The 18104-nt window shown below is 38.4% G+C and overlaps 1 protein-coding gene across 12 annotated transcripts in view; it reads left to right on the top strand.

Annotated features, from left to right (window-relative positions):
• ZC3H13 (zinc finger CCCH-type containing 13) overlaps positions 1-18104 on the top strand; it is a 103386-nt gene that overhangs the window by 54232 nt on the left and 31050 nt on the right. For all 12 annotated transcript variants that reach the window (XM_055542055.1, XM_055542045.1, XM_055542052.1 and 9 more), the window contains 2 exons: positions 10915-11225; positions 13725-14189. In XM_055542055.1, the coding sequence (XP_055398030.1) occupies positions 10915-11225; positions 13725-14189 (776 nt within the window). The remainder of the gene's footprint in view (positions 1-10914; positions 11226-13724; positions 14190-18104) is intronic.

Here is an 18104-nt window from a genome sequence, read left to right as displayed (position 1 = left end):
CAGTCTGTGGGGTCACAAGAGTCAGACACGAATTAGTGACTAAACCAAACCAACAGACATCTTCAGTTCAGTTCAGTTCAGTTGCTCAGTCATGTCTGACTATTTGCGACGCCGTGGATGGCAGCACACCAGGCCTCCCTATCTCTCACCAACTCCCAGAGCCTGCTCAAAGTCATGTCCATCGAGTCAGTGATGCCATCCAACCATCTCATCTTCTGTCATTCCTTTCTTCTCCTGCCTTCAATCTTTCCCAGCATCAGGGTCTTCTCCAATGAGTCAGTTCTTTGCATCAGGTGGCCAGATTATTGGAGCTTCAGCTTCAGCATCAGCCCTTCCAATAAACATTCAGAGTTGATTTCCTCTAGGATGGACTGGTTGGATCTCCTTGCAGTCCAAGGGACTCTCAAGAGTCTTCTCCAATACCACAGTTCAAAAGCATCAATTCTTCAGTGCTCAGCTTTATTTATAGTCCAACTCTCACACCCAGACATGACTACTGGAAAAACCATAGCTTTGACTAGACGGACCTTTGTCAGCAAAGTAATGTCTCTGCTTTGTAATATGCTGTCTAGGTTGGTCATAACTTTTCTTCCAGGGAGCAAGCGTCTTTTAATTTCATAGCTGCAGTCACCATCTGCAGTGATTTTGGAGCCCAAGAAAATAAAGTCTGTCACTGTTTCCATTGTTTCCCCATCTATTTGCCATGAAGTGATGGGACCGGATGCCATGATCTTAGTTTTCTGAATGTTGAGTTTTAAGCCAACTTTTTCACTCTCCTCTTTCACTTTCATCAAGAGGCTTTTTAGTTCTTCTTCACTTTCTGCCATAAGGGTGGTGTCATCTGCATATCTGAGGTTGTTGATATTTCTCCCAGCAATCTTGCTTCCTCCAGCCCAGCATTTCTCATGATGTACTCTGCATATGAGTTAAATAAACAGGGTGACAATATACAGCCTTGACGTACTCCTTTTCCTATTTGGAACCAGTCTGTTGTTCCATGTCCAGTTCTAACTGTTGCTTCCTGACCTGCATACAGATTTCTCCAGAGGCAGGTCAGGTGGTCTGGTATTCCCATCTCTGTGAGAATTTTCTAGAGTTTGTTGTGATTCACACAGTTAAAGGCTTTGGCATAGTCAATAAAGCAGAAATAGATGTTTTTCTGGAACTCGCTTGCTTTTTTGATGATCCAGACATCTTACTTTATTTCATTTGCATATATTTTAGTATATATCTCCAAAAAGAAAGATACTTAAAAATATATAGTCACTGTACACACACACACAATCACCAGAAATATAACTGAATCACTTTGCTGTACACCAGAAACTCACACAATGTTGTAAATGAACCATACTCCAAAAAAAGAAAAAGCCAGTATCACATCTATAAGGAAAAAAAGGAGTGTAATATAAATTTAAAATTCAAACTTTAAAATCATTGGTGAATTTGTAATATCTTCCTAATTAGTGGACTTTAGCACAAATAATATCATGAAGGATATGCAAACCTTTTAATAGTAATATGGAACCTTTGTATTCAGGTTGGGAATTGATTGAGTTGGTGTCTTTTTTTCTGCATTTATTTGAGCCTTGTCTGTAGACCTAAAAAGTATTTTTAGGTGCATAATAATTTATGCTAGGGATATAAAATTAAGACACTTAAATAAATATAGCTGAACATAATTATATGCTAAATTCATAATTGTTGTTTAGTCACTAAGTTGTAGCTGACTCTTGGAATTTCATGGACTATAGCCTGCCAGGCTCTTGTGTCCATGGGATTTTTTAGCCATGAACACTAGAGTGAGTTGCCATTTCCTTCTTCAGGGGATCTTCCCAACCCAGAGTTTGAGCCGTGTCTTCTGTGTCTGTTGCATTGGCAGGCAAATTTTTTACAACTGTACCGCTTGGAAGCCCCTATTCATGGTAACCTTGTGTTAAAATGAAATTATTTTATAAATATCAAAATAACTGCATTGGGGGGGCAAAATCTTTTATATTTAGTCCAGTTGATCAAGGCTTGGGCTCTCTTTTATAGGTGTGATATTGAGAAAATTTGTTGAACCAAAAGAGAAGCTTGTATTTTGCAGCCAAAATCTAGAATGGTATTTATGTTCCTAAAAGTTGTGCTCTCAACCCTTTGTCTATCATGTTTAGAGACTAAAGAAGAAAATTGTTTTTCAGGGAGGTTTTCAGTAGCATTAAGTAGTTGCAAAGTTTAGCCGTATTTAATGATTGATCCAATCAGAAATGCATAAAATAGCATATAGAGGCTGAAAATTCAATCCAGTAAATATGTGGGACTGTGTTGTATGTAGTGAGATTAATGAAATAAGAGATAACCAGCCACACTATCAAAATCTATTACTGGCTGTGGTTCGATTCTGTCTGGTGGTATTTTTTTTTTTTTTTTTACTGACAATTAAATGACCTGTCATTGGATAGAACTTCCGAGACAGTGGCAGGGATTTCAAGAATCTCCCTAATTTGACATACAGTTTGTTGGCCTGAGCTGAAAACATTGTGAGTCTGAGTAGTTGGTCTAGGGACTTGGAAACCATTCTTTACCTCTCTCTCCCCCAAGACTGGATTGCTTGCTGTTTCTTGGCAGGGGCCGATCCTCTATCTCTTCACCTCTCCATCCTATTTCAGGAGAAAGGGATAACTTTAACTTGATGCGCCAAATAGAAGATAGGAGCCAGTTGTCTTAAATTTGTGTTATGCTGGTGTGCATTATTTCTGAACTTTATTACATTTTAACTACCAGCTCTCTTACTCTTCAGTTCAGTTCAGTCGCTCAGTCATGTCCGACTCTTTGTGACCCCATGAACTGCAGCACACCAGGTCTCCCTGTATAACACCAACTCCTGGAAGCTACCCAAACTCAAGTCCATTGATTCGGTGATGCCATCCAACCATCTCATCCTCTGTCGTCCCCTTCTCCGCCTGCCCTCAATCTTTCCCAGCATCAGGGTCTTTTCAAAAGAGTCACCTCTTCGCATCAGGTGGCCAAAGTATTGGTTTCAGCTTCAACATCAGTCCTTCCAGTGAACACTCAGGACTGATCTCCTTTAAGATAGACTGGTTGGATTTCCTTGCAGTCCAAGAGCTTGGAAACAGTCTCTTCATGTGCTAGGGATGCTGGATATTTTCTTCTGACTTTTGATCACAGTGATGGGTACAATTTTTAGTTCACTCTAGTCATGTAAGTCTCTTGAACCAGATTCTGAAAAATCACTTTATTTAAATGGCACATAATTCTGGGCTTGAATATGGTTGAAGGGTGTGCTGATAATAAGTCTTAACATTCTTCTTTATTCTTTAATTGAGGTTTTTTAAATAATTCATTTCTACAAAAATGAAATTGAACCACAGTTAGTAGTACTTGGACAGAGGAGCCTGGCGGGCTATAGTCCATGGGGATGCAAAGAGTCAGACGCAACTGAGTGACTAAGCACATAGTCTTCAAAAATGTTGAATCACTATATTGTACACCTGAAACTTACAATAAAGAAGGCTCCTCTGTCCATGGAATTTTCCAGGCAAGAATACTGGAGTGGGTTGCCATTTCCTTCTCCAGGGGATTTTCCCAAGCCAGGGATCGAACTGAGGTCTCCCACATTGCAGGCAGATTCTTTACCATCTGAGCCACCAGGGAAGCCCCTGTTTATATAGAGTCCATTTAGAGCTATTATAAAATATTGGCTATATTCCCTGTGCTGTACAATAAATCCTTGTAGCTTATTTTATACCTAGTAGTGACTTACTTTTTAAAATAAGTTTCTTATGTAAACAGTAAAGCCTAAATATTTCTATGTGTGAAATGTGTACCATTTTGTGTTCTATTTTACCACTGAAAGGAGAGTTGATTTTGATAGTGTCCATAGTTCATTTAGTGTTTTTTAAGTGTGCTTTTTTGCATGATGATTTTAAAGGTTGAATTATGAATTTTAGCTCTGATAGCTTACAGTGAACAATGTTAGATTTGTGATCACCAAAGAAGATTTAGTTTCGGGACCAGGAGCCAGGCTTGATCACTCAAGAGCTTTTGTGTAGCAGAGTTTTATTAAAGTGAAAAAGGGACAGAGAAAGCTTCTGACACCGACATCAGAGGGGGATGACAGTGCCCCCTGCTAGTCTTAGCAAAGGGAGCTGTATACTTTTGTAATTGGTTATTACAGTAAATCAAAAGAATGTCTAAAGGTTGTAAAGGCCTTATCAGACCCAGTCCCATAATATACATTTTAAAGTAACAGAATTAGAACTAACAATAAAAAGATTTTACAAGACCCACTCCCACAATATACATTTTAAGATGACAGGATTAGTCAGAAGGTTCTCAAGAAGGAGAAACATGTCCTCAAGCAGGTTACGTTCAGTTCAGTTCAGTTCAGTCCAGTCACTCAGTCCTGTCTGACTCTGTGATTCCATGGACTGCAGCACGCCAGGCTTCCCTGTCCATTACCAGTTCCCGAGCTTGCTCAAATTCATGTCCGTTGAATCGGTGATACATTGTTGTTATATAATCCTTAGTACAGAGTTTAAGCTGAGTTGTTTTGTTGTGTAATCATCAGCTCTGGGCTTAAAGAAAAAAACATGTGTCCTGTTCTCCTCCTCCTCCTCCTCAGAGACCCCGGACTTCTTATCAACCTAAGAATTGACTCTCTCAGTTACATTATATAAGCATATTTTCATATTTGAGAAATAGAAACCATTTATTGAGAAAAATTGGTGTTACAAATTTTAAGAAAGTCTGGAGTAAACATATCAGTTTGTAGGTGGAATTACTTGCATCTCAAATGAAAGGAACTTTCATTTTAAATTGCATAAATTTTCATATCTTTTCCTCAAGTATACCCTGAATATTCTCATTCCATGTTGTGTCGTAATTATAGCAGCATTAAAAAGCTTTTGAATGGCATCAACTCAAGCTAAAGATTAGCTTTCCTTGTGTTTTATAAATCACAGTGCACTTGCTGACAGTCTACAGTTTTCTGTTTTAAGGTATTGAGGCTTCTGTTTGTGCAATAAGCTTTCCTTTGTTCTTTATTTGAGTGTCAGATGTCACCTCTTTTTTCCCTTCTGATAGGAAATCATTCAGTTTTAGAGTGTACTCAGTTCAGTTCGATTCAGTCGCTCAGTCATGTTCAACTCTTTGAGACCCCATGGAATGCAGCACGCCGGGCCTCCCTGTCATTGCCAACTTGCTTGCTCAAACTCATGTCCACCAGTTCGTGATGCCATCCAACCATTTCATCATCTGTCATCACCTTCTCCTCCTGCCTTCAGTCTTTCCCAGCATTGGAGTCTTCTCCAGTGAGTCAGTTCTTCACATCAAGTGGCCAAAGTATTGGAGTTTCAGCTTCAGCATTAGTCCTTCCAATGATTATTTTGGACTGATTTCTTTTAGGATGAACTGGTTGGATCTCCATGCAGTCCAGGGGACTCTCAAGAGTCTTCTCCAACACCACAGTTCAAAAGCATCAATTCTTCAGTGCTCAGCTTTCTTTATAGTCCAACTCTCACATCCAGACATGACTACTGGAAAAAATGTACCTTTGACTAGACAGACCTTTGTTGGCAGAGTAATATCTCTGCTTTGTAATATGCTGTCTGGGTTAGTCATAACTTTTCTTCTAGGGAGCAAGTGTCTTTTAATTTCATGGCTGTAGTCACCATCTGCAGTGATTTTGGAGCCCAAGAAAATAAAGCCAGCCACTGTTTCCCCATCTATTTCCCATGAAGTGATGGGACCAGATGCCATGATCTTAGTTTTCTGAATATTGAGTTTTAAGCCAACGTTTTTACTCTCCTCTTTCACTTTCATCAAGAGGCTCTTTATTTCTTCACTTTCTGCCATAAGGGTGGTGTCATCTGCATATCTGAGGTTATTGTTATTTCTCCCGGCAATCTTGATTCCAGCTTGTGCTTCCTCCAGCCCAGCATTTTTCATGATGTACTCTGCATATGAGTTAAATAAGCAGAGTGACAGTATACAGCCTTGACATACTCCTTTTCCGATTTGGAACCAGTCTGTTGTTCCATGCCTAGTTCTAACTGTTGCTTCCTGACCTGCATACAGATTTCTCCAGAGGCAGGTCAGGTGGTCTGGTATTCCATCTCTTTCAGTATTTTCTAGAGTTTGTTGTGGTCCACACAGTTAAAGGCTTTGGCATAGTCAGTAAAGCAGAAATAAATGTTTTTCTAGAACTCGCTTGCTTTTTCGATGATGTTGGCAATTTGATCTCTGGTTCCTCGGCCTTTTCTAAAACCAGCTTGAACATCTGGAAGTTCACGGTTCACATATTGCTGAAGCCTGGCTTGGAGAATTTTGAGCATTACTTTACCAGTGTGTGAGATGAGTGCAGTTGTGCGGTAGTTTGAGCATTCTTTGGCATTACCTTTCTTTGGGATTGGAATGAAAACTGACCTTTTCCAGTCCTGTGGCCACTGCTGAGTTTTCCAAATTTGGTGACATACTGAGTGCAGCATTTTCACATCATCTTAGGATTTGAAATAGCTCAACTGGAATTCCATCACTTCCACTAGCTTTGTTCGTAGCGATACTTCCTAAGGCCCACTTGACTTCACATTTCAGGATGTGTGGCTCTAGGTGAGTGATCACACCATCATGGTTATCTGGGTCTTGAAGATCTTTTTTGTATAGTTCTTCTGAGTATTCTTGCCACCTCTTCTTTCTATCTTCTGCTTCTGTTAGGTCCATACCATTTCTGTCCTTTATTGAGCCTATCTTTGCATGAAATGTTCCCTTGGTATCTCTGCTTTTCTTGAAGAGATCTCTAGTCTTTCCCATTATATTGTTTTCCTCTATTTCTTTGCGTTGATCACTGAGGGAGGCTTTCTTATCTCTCCTTGCTTTCTTTGGAACTCTGCATTCAAATGGGTATGGCTTTCCTTTCCTCCTTTGCCTTTAGCTTCTCTTCTTTTCTCAGCTATTTGTAAGGCCTCTTCAGACAACCATTTTGCCTTTTTGCATTTCTTTTTCTTGGGGATGGTCTTGATTACTGCCTCCTGTACAATGGCCTGAACCTCCATCCATAGTTCTTCAGGAACTAGAGTGTACTAGTTAATGTGAAATGTATTTTACTACATCCCTGCAATATTCTAGAAGCCTAATTGCTAATAGTTTAGGTCAGATTTCAAGACAGTTTTATAACCTAGAGTCACGTCTTTTATATATGCAGAATGAACATAGGTGTGGGACCAATTAGGCTTATATCCATAATTTGACTCATCTTGTTTTGGTAATAGATCCTCTCTGTCTTTTCACTATTTTTCAGTCTTCAGACTTAAAAAAAAAAAATAGTAACAGAAAAAAATGTAAAAATGCTGTGATTTTTACATAATATCATAGACTGGGTAACTTAAACAACAGGCATTTATTTCTCACAGACCTGGTTTCTGGGTAGTCCAAGGTCAAGGTGCTAGCAGATTTGGTTCCTGGTGAAGGCCTTCTTCCTGGTTTGTAGGTGGCTGTCTTCTCACTGTGTCCTCACTTACAGGGGAGAGAGAACTCTGTAGTCTCTTTGTCCTCTTATGTGGACACTATCCCCTTATGGGAGCCTCATCCTCAGGACTTCATTTAAACCGAATTATTCCCAAAGGCCCTGCCTCCAAATAGCATCACATTGGAAGTTAAGGCCTCAAACATATAAATTTGGAGTAGAAGGGGGAGGGGACGCAAACATTAGTTTGATAATAGATGATTTAATCAACAAACTCCCCTCTCCCTGCCCAAAAGGATAAGTAGAAAAATATGGTTAAAATGCTGGACATAACGTGACAACACATTGGTGTTCAGTCCTTAATATGATAGCTTGATTATCTAAGCTTGAACTGAAGTCTTTCTTCCATTTTTGTGTGGATCACAACAAATTGGAAAATTCGTAAAAAGATGGGAATATCAGACCACCTTACCTGTCTCCTGAGAAACCTGTATCTGGGTCAAGAAGCAGCAGTGAGAACTGGAGATGGAACAACTGACTGGTTCAAAATTGGGAAAGGAATATGACAAAGATGTATATTGTCACCCTGCTTATTTAATTTATATGCAGAGTACATCATGTGAAATGCTGGGCTAGATGAATCACAAGCTGGAATCAATATCATGGGGAGAAATATCAATAAGCTCAGATTTACAGATGATACCACTCTAATGGCAGAAAGTGAAGAGGAACTAACGAGTCTCATGATGAGTGTGAAAGAGGAAAGTGGAAAAGCTGGCATGAAACTCAACATTCCAAAAACTAAGATCATGGCATCCATTCCCATCACTTCATGACAGTTAGAAGGGGAAAAAGTGTAAGCAGTGACAGATTTTCTTGAGTTCTGAAATCACTGTTAATGGTGACTACAACCATGAAATTAAAAGATGCTTGCTCCTTGGAAGAAAAGCTATGACCAGCCTAGACAGTGTATTAAAAAACAGAGACATCACTTTGCCAACAGAGGTCTGTGTTGTCAAAGCTATGGTTTTTCAGGTAGTCCCGTTCGGAAGTGAAAGTTGGACCATAAACAATGCCTAGTGTGTAAGAATTGTTGCTTTTGAATTGTGGTGTTGGAGCAGACTGTTTAGAGTCCCTTGGACTGCAAGGAGATCAAACCTAAAGGAAATTCACCCTGAATATTCATTGGAAGGACTAATGTTGAAGCTGAAGCTCCAATACTTTGGCCACCTGATGTGAAGAGCTGACTCATTGGAAAAGTCCTTGATGGTGGGAAAGATAGAAGGCAAAAGAGAAAGAAGCAACAGAGGATGAGATGGTTAGACAGCAATACCAGCTCAGTGAACACGAACTTGAACAAATTCAGGAAGAGAATGGAGGACAGAGGAGCCTGGCATGCTGTAGTTCATTGGGTCACAAAGAGACATGACCTAATACCTGAACAACAGCAGCAGTAGACACCAAATTTGAATAGAGATGTGATTAGACTGTAATGTGTTTTTTAAAAGACAGTATTGTGAACTGTTTAAGTTTGTGAACAAATCACCAAAAGGAGTTGCAGACATTGCTGAAACAATTTTGAGTTTATCTCAGAAATAAACTCAAAGTTAAGCAAAATGTCAGTTCAGTGGAGAGCTACATTGTTTATTTTTTCAATTTAGGTGTTTCCAAATTGATCAGAACCTAAGGAAATTGAATTTGGAAAGCACCAAACAATAGTCAAATTAGAATGAGAATTTCTGAGTCCTGCAATAATTTTTCTGTTCAGTATATGAGTAGCCTTTGGTCATAAATGGTTTTCCAGATTTGGCTAAGACCCATTGAGCATTTCTGCTCATACCTGTTAGTAAATATATTCCAGTTTAGAGTCAGTTTAACTCTGGTGGTTTATGTCTTATTTTTTGTATATAAGGAAAGAATAACAGTTTTTATTAAAAGTATGAAAGTTTTGTAATCATAAATAGCTAGAATGTTTAGATAAGTGTGGTGTTCTAGTTAGCTGATATTTATTGATTTTTGTTGTTTTACTGTCAACTCTTATCCAAAAAGTGTTTCTGTTTGCTCAGCTTGTTATTTTACAAAATCCTTTCCAACGTATTAGACCACTTTCCTGGCTCAGCAACATGTATTTCATAGATTTAAACCTTTTATTGATAAAAGTTCTACTAAGGCATCATTTATAAACAACATAGTTTAGGGCAAGGATTCTCCAGAAGGCTTGATTTTACCTGCCTGGAGACATTTGGAGCTATATGAAGTAATTTTTACTGGTATGAATGGGGGTGGGAGTCAGATGGTACTGGCTTCTATGGGTAGGGGCCAGGGATGATCTCAACATCCTCCAATGTACAGGACAGCCCCCAGCACAAAGAAGCACTGCATACAAAATGCCAGTACTTCCAAGATTGAGAAATCTTGGTTTAATAACTTTGTCAGCATTGCAGAAGTTAAAAAATACTCATCATAGACACTGAAGGTAATTCCATAATATGTTAACAGGAACTCATAATTTTTTTGAGCAACCATGTAGCCTTGAAATGATTGCTTTGAGAAATATGATATGTATCTCAGTATGTGATATCTCAGTATGTGATGTCTGGAATGCTGTTTTTTTAAATGTTAGTCGTGTTTCTTTTCAGTTAATGTGCAAATGCATGTTTTCTAGCTCTCCGTCACACTTAGCTTTTGCATATTCATTGTAGACAGAGCCCAGGACCTAACAGATCATAGGAGTGATTCAGATGTGCTTCATGTGTTTTTAAGTTATTTCTCTGGCCGCAGTCAAGCAACATGATTTGAAGGGAGTAGAGGGAGCCTTAATTAAACCAAAGCTTATGAACTAAATCTCAATTTGTACTGCCCAAGAGTGAAAGGTAGGTTATTTAAGATAAAGACAGTATAGGCAGTATGTCCTGTCCTTAACCCTAGTGTTCTTTCCCCATCCTACATGTCAGCCCAGGCAGTCAAACTTTATGTTTGGTATAGCTGGTGATAGCTTTTCGCTTGTCCCACAACCCTGAATTATAGGCATTCTCACAGCCAGTAATATCTATCTAGATCTCACTGGTATGTTTTCTCTTTAGTTCTTTGTGGATTCTGTCCTCTAAGTACCCATTCACACTGTCAGAGATCATCTCTGGTTAAGAGTGAATTCCGTACTTTATGTGATAATAAGAACGTTTGTGATCCGGGAGAATGTTACCTGGAAAAAGGAAGTGTGCCTTGGAGCCAAAGCTCAGGAGGTCAATATGTGTCTCATCTAGAACTTGCCTCAAACTGACTTAAAAATCAACCTGTTAATGATTTACATCATTTTGAATTAAAATTATTATTCACACTTTTAGCTTTAACTTTTATATTCAGGGTTTTGTTGTTGTTTTAAAAGACTTTCCTTTGGTGGAAAGTGAAGGCTCTTGAACCCAGTTTTTTATTGTTGTTTCTCTTTACAGATCCACTTCCCCAGCAGGACAACATCATTCTCCAATATCTTCTAGACATCACTCATCTTCCTCACAGTCAGGATCGTCGATTCAAAGACATTCTCCTTCTCCTCGCCGAAAAAGAACTCCTTCACCATCTTATCAGAGGACAATAACTCCACCTTTACGCCGCTCTGCTTCTCCCTATCCTTCACATTCTCTGGCTTCTCCTCAGAGAAAGCAAAGCCCTCCAAGACATCGCTCTCCAGTGAGAGAGAAGGGGAGGCACGATCATGAGCGAGCTTCACAGTCTCACGATCGGCGTCATGAAAGGAGGGAAGGTAAATATTCGGCAGTGTTGTGGGTTTTTTAGAGTTCTTTTATGTAAGTGGATATTTTCTTTATTAAAAAATCGGACAATCAGATTTATTGTTAGAATAAGGGATAGAAGAGAACTGTGTTATATACTACATTTTCTGTAACACGTGGATCAGAGCTCTTTAGGGCAATAGGTGCTTAAGGACATGGAAATGTAAGCTATAGATATATGTAATTGGGCATTTATATGTATATTAAGTTGTTGCTTTCTTTTGGTACATTGTTTTACTTGAGTATTCTAAAGTTCTAGAAATTTGGGACTATATGGTTCTTAAGAGTGTCAGTCTAATTGCTTAGTTAATTCTTTAAAAACAACAGAAGAGGTTAAAAGAAAAGCAACAAACAGGGAGCAGAGTTGGAACATATCAGAGATGTCTTAACAAAGAGGTGTGGGCTGGGGTAATGTTCAGCAGGTCCATGGGAACCAAGTGATCAATTTTCCAGGTCTAACTCAACAAAGAAGTAAGCAAGACAGTTTTTAGATTCCTGAGCATTACATTAACTTTGAATTTGCTATTCTGTCTTCAAGCTGAGATTGAAGTAGTACAATTGAAGCAGTACAGTTGAATCACTCTCATTTCTTTCTGTAATTCTTGTCTAAGCTTCTTGTTGTTTATTTAACTTAGCAAGCCTTTTTCCTAAAATCTTCTAAGTTAGTTTTTTTAACATAAAGAATGCTCAGGAAATACATGCTTACTTGCAACAGCACTTCTATTTAATGTGCACTTTTAAAGTCTCTGTATCACATAGCATCTCCTATGAAACATGTTGAACTTACTCTCCAGTCAACAGTGCAAGAAATAATTTTTTTTTTCCTAGAAATGATGGATGCATAGATAGGGACTAGACAGGGCATGTATTTTAGAGAATTATTGCTTGTATACATGATTTTGGAACCAGATCAGCACAGCAGTATATATAAAACATTGGTAAGTGGGGAAAATGCTCTTACACCTATCAACAACTAGGGTTGACTGGGAATATGTCATATTTTTAGTGACTACTTATTGAATGAAAACTCTTCATTATTTCAAAATACTATTTATTAAACACAGTTTCCTTAATAAAGGGGAAATTTATTATGCAGTTGATTCTTACAAGAATGCTTTTTTTTGTGGTAAGGAAGTTTTATGGTATATGAATCCTTTTAATAATAAATCATACACTTTTTGATTCTTTGTAAGGAGGATGTTTCTTTAATCTTCCGAAAGTCATTTTTTGAAATAAGAATAATTTTAGTGAAAGGATGGGGAGGAAGGTAAGGAGCAAATACAGTGACTGGGTGTCTTTGGTAAAGACAGCTGGGGGCATCATAAGAGAAGAACCTAGTGCTAAGTGATCAAATATCTAGGCACACTTGGGATTGGAGGAGGACTTGAAGTCATAGATGTAGTCAAAAAAAATTGAGACCTTGTCAGATTCTTGCCTAATGCTTCTATCCTTAGATGGCGTTTATGGATGTAGGCAGAGGAGATAAGTTATTGATGAGGATCTTGTGGATATCAGACAGGGAAAGTCTAGGGACCTAGCCATAGGTCCTAGGCTACTATAAAATTGCTAAAATAGCATCAGATCTTGTGGTTAAGTAATTTACAAAGGAATCTGATAAAAAAAAAAAAAGTACAGGGGTTGTTCTTTGAGGGTCTCTCGTTAATGCTTTCAGTTCTTTTCAATTTATGCTGTCATCAATTTATGTTTCTCTAGACATCTCTAAAGAATAGTTTCTAATCTTGGCAAATTCCCACAATGTATGGGGCTGACTAAACCACTTAAGCTCTTGACCTCTGTTCTTCATGTATACAGTGATGAGTTTGAATTAAATAACTATTGAGGTTCATTCCAGCTTTTTTAAAACTGAAGTTGTTTTTTCAAGTTTTCCCATGAAATGTTAGAAAGTGCTTTAAGTAGAAAAAGCTTTAGAGATGGGAGTGTGAGTCCATTAAATAGCTTAAAAACAAAAAAGGAAAGAGAGAGAGAGAGAGAAAGGGTGAATAGCAGTATCTCTTTGCCAGCCAGCTTACTAACTATAGGTTTCTCTCAAGTGCTTAAGTACATTGGAGGTCATGTGTGAACTAGTCTGGCCTAATACTTAGTAGAGATGAGTTAAAGTTGCTTTGAATCTAAAAGTGATTTCTAAAAGTAAGCCATCATTGATAGGATTGGTAGGAGATCAGCTTACTTATTTCAGATCTTATGTATGGGTATGTTGATACCAGAATATCATGTTCAAAGTTTGTTCAATCAAGACAAATAATCCAGGTGTTAATAAAATTACCTTTGGAATTTTAGCTTACAGATAGGTTTAATTTTCTTGTTTGCCCATGTTTTCTCCTTTTAGTTTTTGTAAAGAACATGAATTACCATTGTAATAAAAATTTTAAAGCTGTGTATTGAATACATTGTCTAGTTTCCTACAATTTTGTGAAAGGAATTACAGTGTATTTCCAAAATTATGTTTACAGAGACTAGAGGTAAAAGGGACAGAGAAAAGGACACAAGAGAAGAACGAGAGTATGAACAGGATCAGAGCTCTTCTCGAGACCACAGGGATGACCGAGAACCTCGAGATGGGCGGGATCGGAGAGATGCCAGAGATACTAGAGACCGAAGGGAACTAAGAGACTCTAGAGATGTTCGGGACTCCAGAGAGATGAGAGATTACAGCAGAGATAACAAAGAGAGCCGTGACCCCAGGGATTCTCGGTCTACTCGTGATGCCCATGACTACAGGGACCGTGAAAGTCGAGATGCTCATCGAAAGGAGGACGCGTATCAGGAAGAATCCCGAAGTTATGGCAGAAACCATCTGAGAGAAGAAAGTTCTCGCACTGAAATAAGGAATGACTCCAGAAATGAGTCTCGAAGTGAGATTAGGAATGACCGGATGGGCAGAAGTAGAGGAAGAGCTCCAGAGATGCCTGAAAAGGGTAAGGTGTTTGACTTGTCCGTGAACTGTATCTTGTATGTTCATACAGAAATGATGAAATCTCCTAAGATTTGTTTATTTCTGACATTCATTATCACTTTGTCAAAGTAATTTTCAATTAATTGCATTTCTCATCTTCTCTATAAATTCTGAGTAGGAATTATTAGCTAAAATTGCAGAAGATAAATGGGGCCTGACTTAGGGACCCCTCCCCCAACCTCCCCCAATTGAATTATGTCCAGTCATGGCTACCATCTTGGTTAATGTGGAACACTAAGAAAATTGCTATCAGGAAAAAAAAAAAATCAAAAAAGTAATTTCTAATAAATAGGTAAATATATGATCAAATGATCATTAAAATGGGATTTAAAACGATAGACTTTAAAAGTTGGTGGTGTCAGAAATGACTGACTCGTGCTCTTCAGTACTTGTGCTTGCTTCAAAGCCACCTTAAAACATCCCATGTCAGAATCTTGAGCCATTTTTTCTTACCTTCCTCTAAAAAGGATTTGGCATCATCATTATCATCAATAACCACCTACCTAAGTGAATTTGACTATCTCCACACTGCCTGGACTGGGTCAGCTTTGACATCTCTCTTCCTCCACCCACTTTGCTCCCCTCCCCAGAACACTGCTGCAGAGTTCTGACCATTCTTACTCTTTCTATAGGCCTGTTGGTTTATTATAGTTTCACAGTAAGATGAAGGCCCGCCACCTTCTCCTTCATAGTTGTCTTGGCTTTTCTTAACCCTTTGCTTTTTCATATATATTTTTTTATATAAATTTATTTTAATTGGAGTCTAATTACTTTACAGTATTGTAGTGGTTTTGCCATACATTGACATGAATCTGCCACGGGTGTACACGTGTTCCCTATCCTGAACCTCCCTCCCACCTCCCTCCCCATCCCGTCCCTCGGGGTCATCCCAGTGCACCAGCCCTGAGCACCCTGTTTCATGCATAGAACCTGGACTGGTGATCCGTTTCACATATGATAATACACATGTTTCAATGCCATTCTCCCAAATCATCCCACCCTCGCCCTCTCCCACAGAGTCCAAAAGACTGTTCTATGCATCTGTGTCTCTTTTGCTGTCTCACATACAGGGTTATTGTTACCATCTTTCTAAATTCCATATATATGTGTTAATATACTGTACTGGTGTTTTCCTTTCTGGCTTACTTCAGTCTGTATAATAGGCTCCAGTTTCATCCACCTCATTAGAACTGATTCAAATGTATTCTTTTTAATGGCTGAGTAATACTGCATTGTGTATATGTACCACAGCTTTCTTATCCATTCGTCTGCTGATGGACATCTAGGTTGCTTCCATGTCCTGGCTATTATAAACAGAGCTGTGATGAACATTGGGGTACACGTGTCTCTTTCAATTCTGGTTTCCTCGGTGGGTATGCCCAGCAGTGGGATTGCTGGGTCATATGGCAGTTCTATTTCCAGTTTTTTAAGGACTCTCTACACTGTTCTCCATAGAGGCTATACTAGTTTACATTCCCACCACCAGTGTAAGAGGGTTCCCTTTTCTCCACACCCTCTCCAGCATTTATTGTTTGTAGACTTTTGGATAGCAGCCATTCTGACTGGCGTGAAATGGTACATCATAGTGGTTTTGATTTGCATTTCTCTGATAATGAGTGATGTGGAGCATCTTTTCATGTGTTTTGTTAGCCGTCTGTATGTCTTCTTTGGAGAAATGTCTGTTTAGTTCTTTGGCCCATTTTTTGATTGGGTCATTTATTTTTCTGGAATTGAGTTGCAGGAGTTGCTTGTGTATTTTTGAGATTAATTCTTTGTCAGTTGCTTCGTTTGCTATTATTTTCTCCCATTCTGAAGGCTGTCTTTTAAAAATGAATTTTTTAAAAGCTTCATGAAAAAACTGTTGGGTTTTTACTTCAAATACATTAAATTTATTGATTAATAACTTTTTCTATTAAGGTCCTGTGCATGTTTTATTCCTGGGTAACTTCTATTTTTGTTGCCATTGTAAATGGTATTTTTAAAAAAAATTCTCTTTTTTTTAAAACATGTATTTTATTTGGCTTTATAAAATTTAAAATTTTGTTATGCATTGATACATATATACCAAAAAACTCACACTGAATGGTAATTATAGGGTATTAGCTAGAAACAGCAGAGTATTATAAATTCTGACTGTTTAAACAATAGACTTTCATTTATGTCAAAATTATCCTAACCCAAACTCTAGTGAAATAAAAACAAAAAAATAGATTATAGGTGGAATTTTAGCACCAGGGTATATATTTTCATTAGCAGCAGCCTCAACATTTTCTTTTTTTAAAGAACTCTATTTAAAATCACATGTGTATCAGCACGTGGATACCAAGCAGATGCTTCTGGGTTTCTGTTCTGGAGGCCCCACAGGGTAGATCTGCTTTTATTTAGAAATTTACAAAAAGTTAATACCTGATTGATGCCAAATCAGTGACAAGTTTGAAGTCCTTAACAACATTTTGCCTTAGAATTTACAAATGATATATAAGGCATTATGATAATTTTCTGTGACCCGGGTAATGAGTCTTGTGGCTTCAACTTATATGTTAACTGTAACAAGATCACCTTAATTTTAGCCCCAGCCAGTATAACAATAACGAATCAAGTCTCCCACTTGACTTTTAAACTACTTGGTGTGTGTGTGTGTGTTAGTCTCTTAGTTGTGTCTGACTATGTGTGACCCCATGGACTGTAGCCCACCAGGCTCTTCTGTCCCTGGAATTCTCCAGGCAAGAATACTGGATCGGGTTGCCATTCCTTCTCCAGGGGTCTTCCCAACCCAGGGATTGAACCCGCATCTCCCACATTGCAGGTAGATTCTTTACTATCTGAGCCTCAAGGGAAGCCCCAAATAAGGTATTACTCAGGGCATTATAGAGTAAACAGAAGGAGAAATAAACCAAGATTCCATTAATTCTCAAATTCCATACGTTCTTTCTATTGGATATAGCTTTGGCTTCAGAAAAGGAAGGTACAGGGCAGGAGAAACTCAAACACTTTGATGCCTCTTGTCTCTGTCTTCTATAGGGATGTAGTTATTTTGGTCAAAAGTGAAAGTGAAGTCGCTCAGTCATTTCTGGCTCTTTGTGACCCCATGGACTGTAACCTACCAGGCTCCTCCATCCATGGGATTTTCCAGGCAAGAGTACTGGAGTGGGGTGCCATTTCCTTTTCCAAAAGATTCTCTTTTTAATAATGTGTTCACATGGTGCAGAATTTCAGAGCTATGAAAAGATATATAGTGAAAGCCTCCCCTCTGTTCCTGACCTGGTCCTAGCCAGTTTTGTATGTATCCAGCTGAAGAACATGCTATACAAGCAAATATGTATGTTTATTCACTTTCTCTTCTGGTTTTACAAATATAATTTTTAAGAATTTTTTATTAAAAAAAAACAACTATATATTCTGTACACTGCTGTTTTCTCTTTAAAATATCTTAGAGATAGTTACATATCAGTCAGCTTGGTAAACAGCCACATCCTCCTTTTGGTGCATAGTGTATATCGTAGGGTATGCCGTAAGTTATTGAATCCTTTATGTTTGAGCTTCCCAGGAGGCATTAGTGGTAAAGAACTCACCTCCATTTTAGGAAACTGGAGAGACACGGGTTCGATCCCTGGGTTGAGAAGATCCCCTGGAGAAGGGCACGGCAAACCACTCCAGTATTCCTGTCCGTAGAGTCTCATGGACAGAGGAGCCTGGCGGGCTGTGGTCCGTAGGATCGCAAAGAGTTGAACATCACTGAAGTGACTTTTTTTTTTTTGGTTTTTAATAGTGCTTAAGTAAATGCATACAGGCACACCAAATGATATATTTTAAAACATTTTCTGATGCTTATTGCTGGTGTATGGAATGTTAATTAAATTTTTTATATTCATCTTAC

The sequence above is a fragment of the Bubalus kerabau genome, chromosome 12, assembly GCF_029407905.1.
Source record: "Bubalus kerabau isolate K-KA32 ecotype Philippines breed swamp buffalo chromosome 12, PCC_UOA_SB_1v2, whole genome shotgun sequence".
NCBI lineage: Eukaryota > Metazoa > Chordata > Mammalia > Artiodactyla > Bovidae > Bubalus > Bubalus kerabau.
This window is presented reverse-complemented; position numbering and strand designations above follow the sequence as displayed.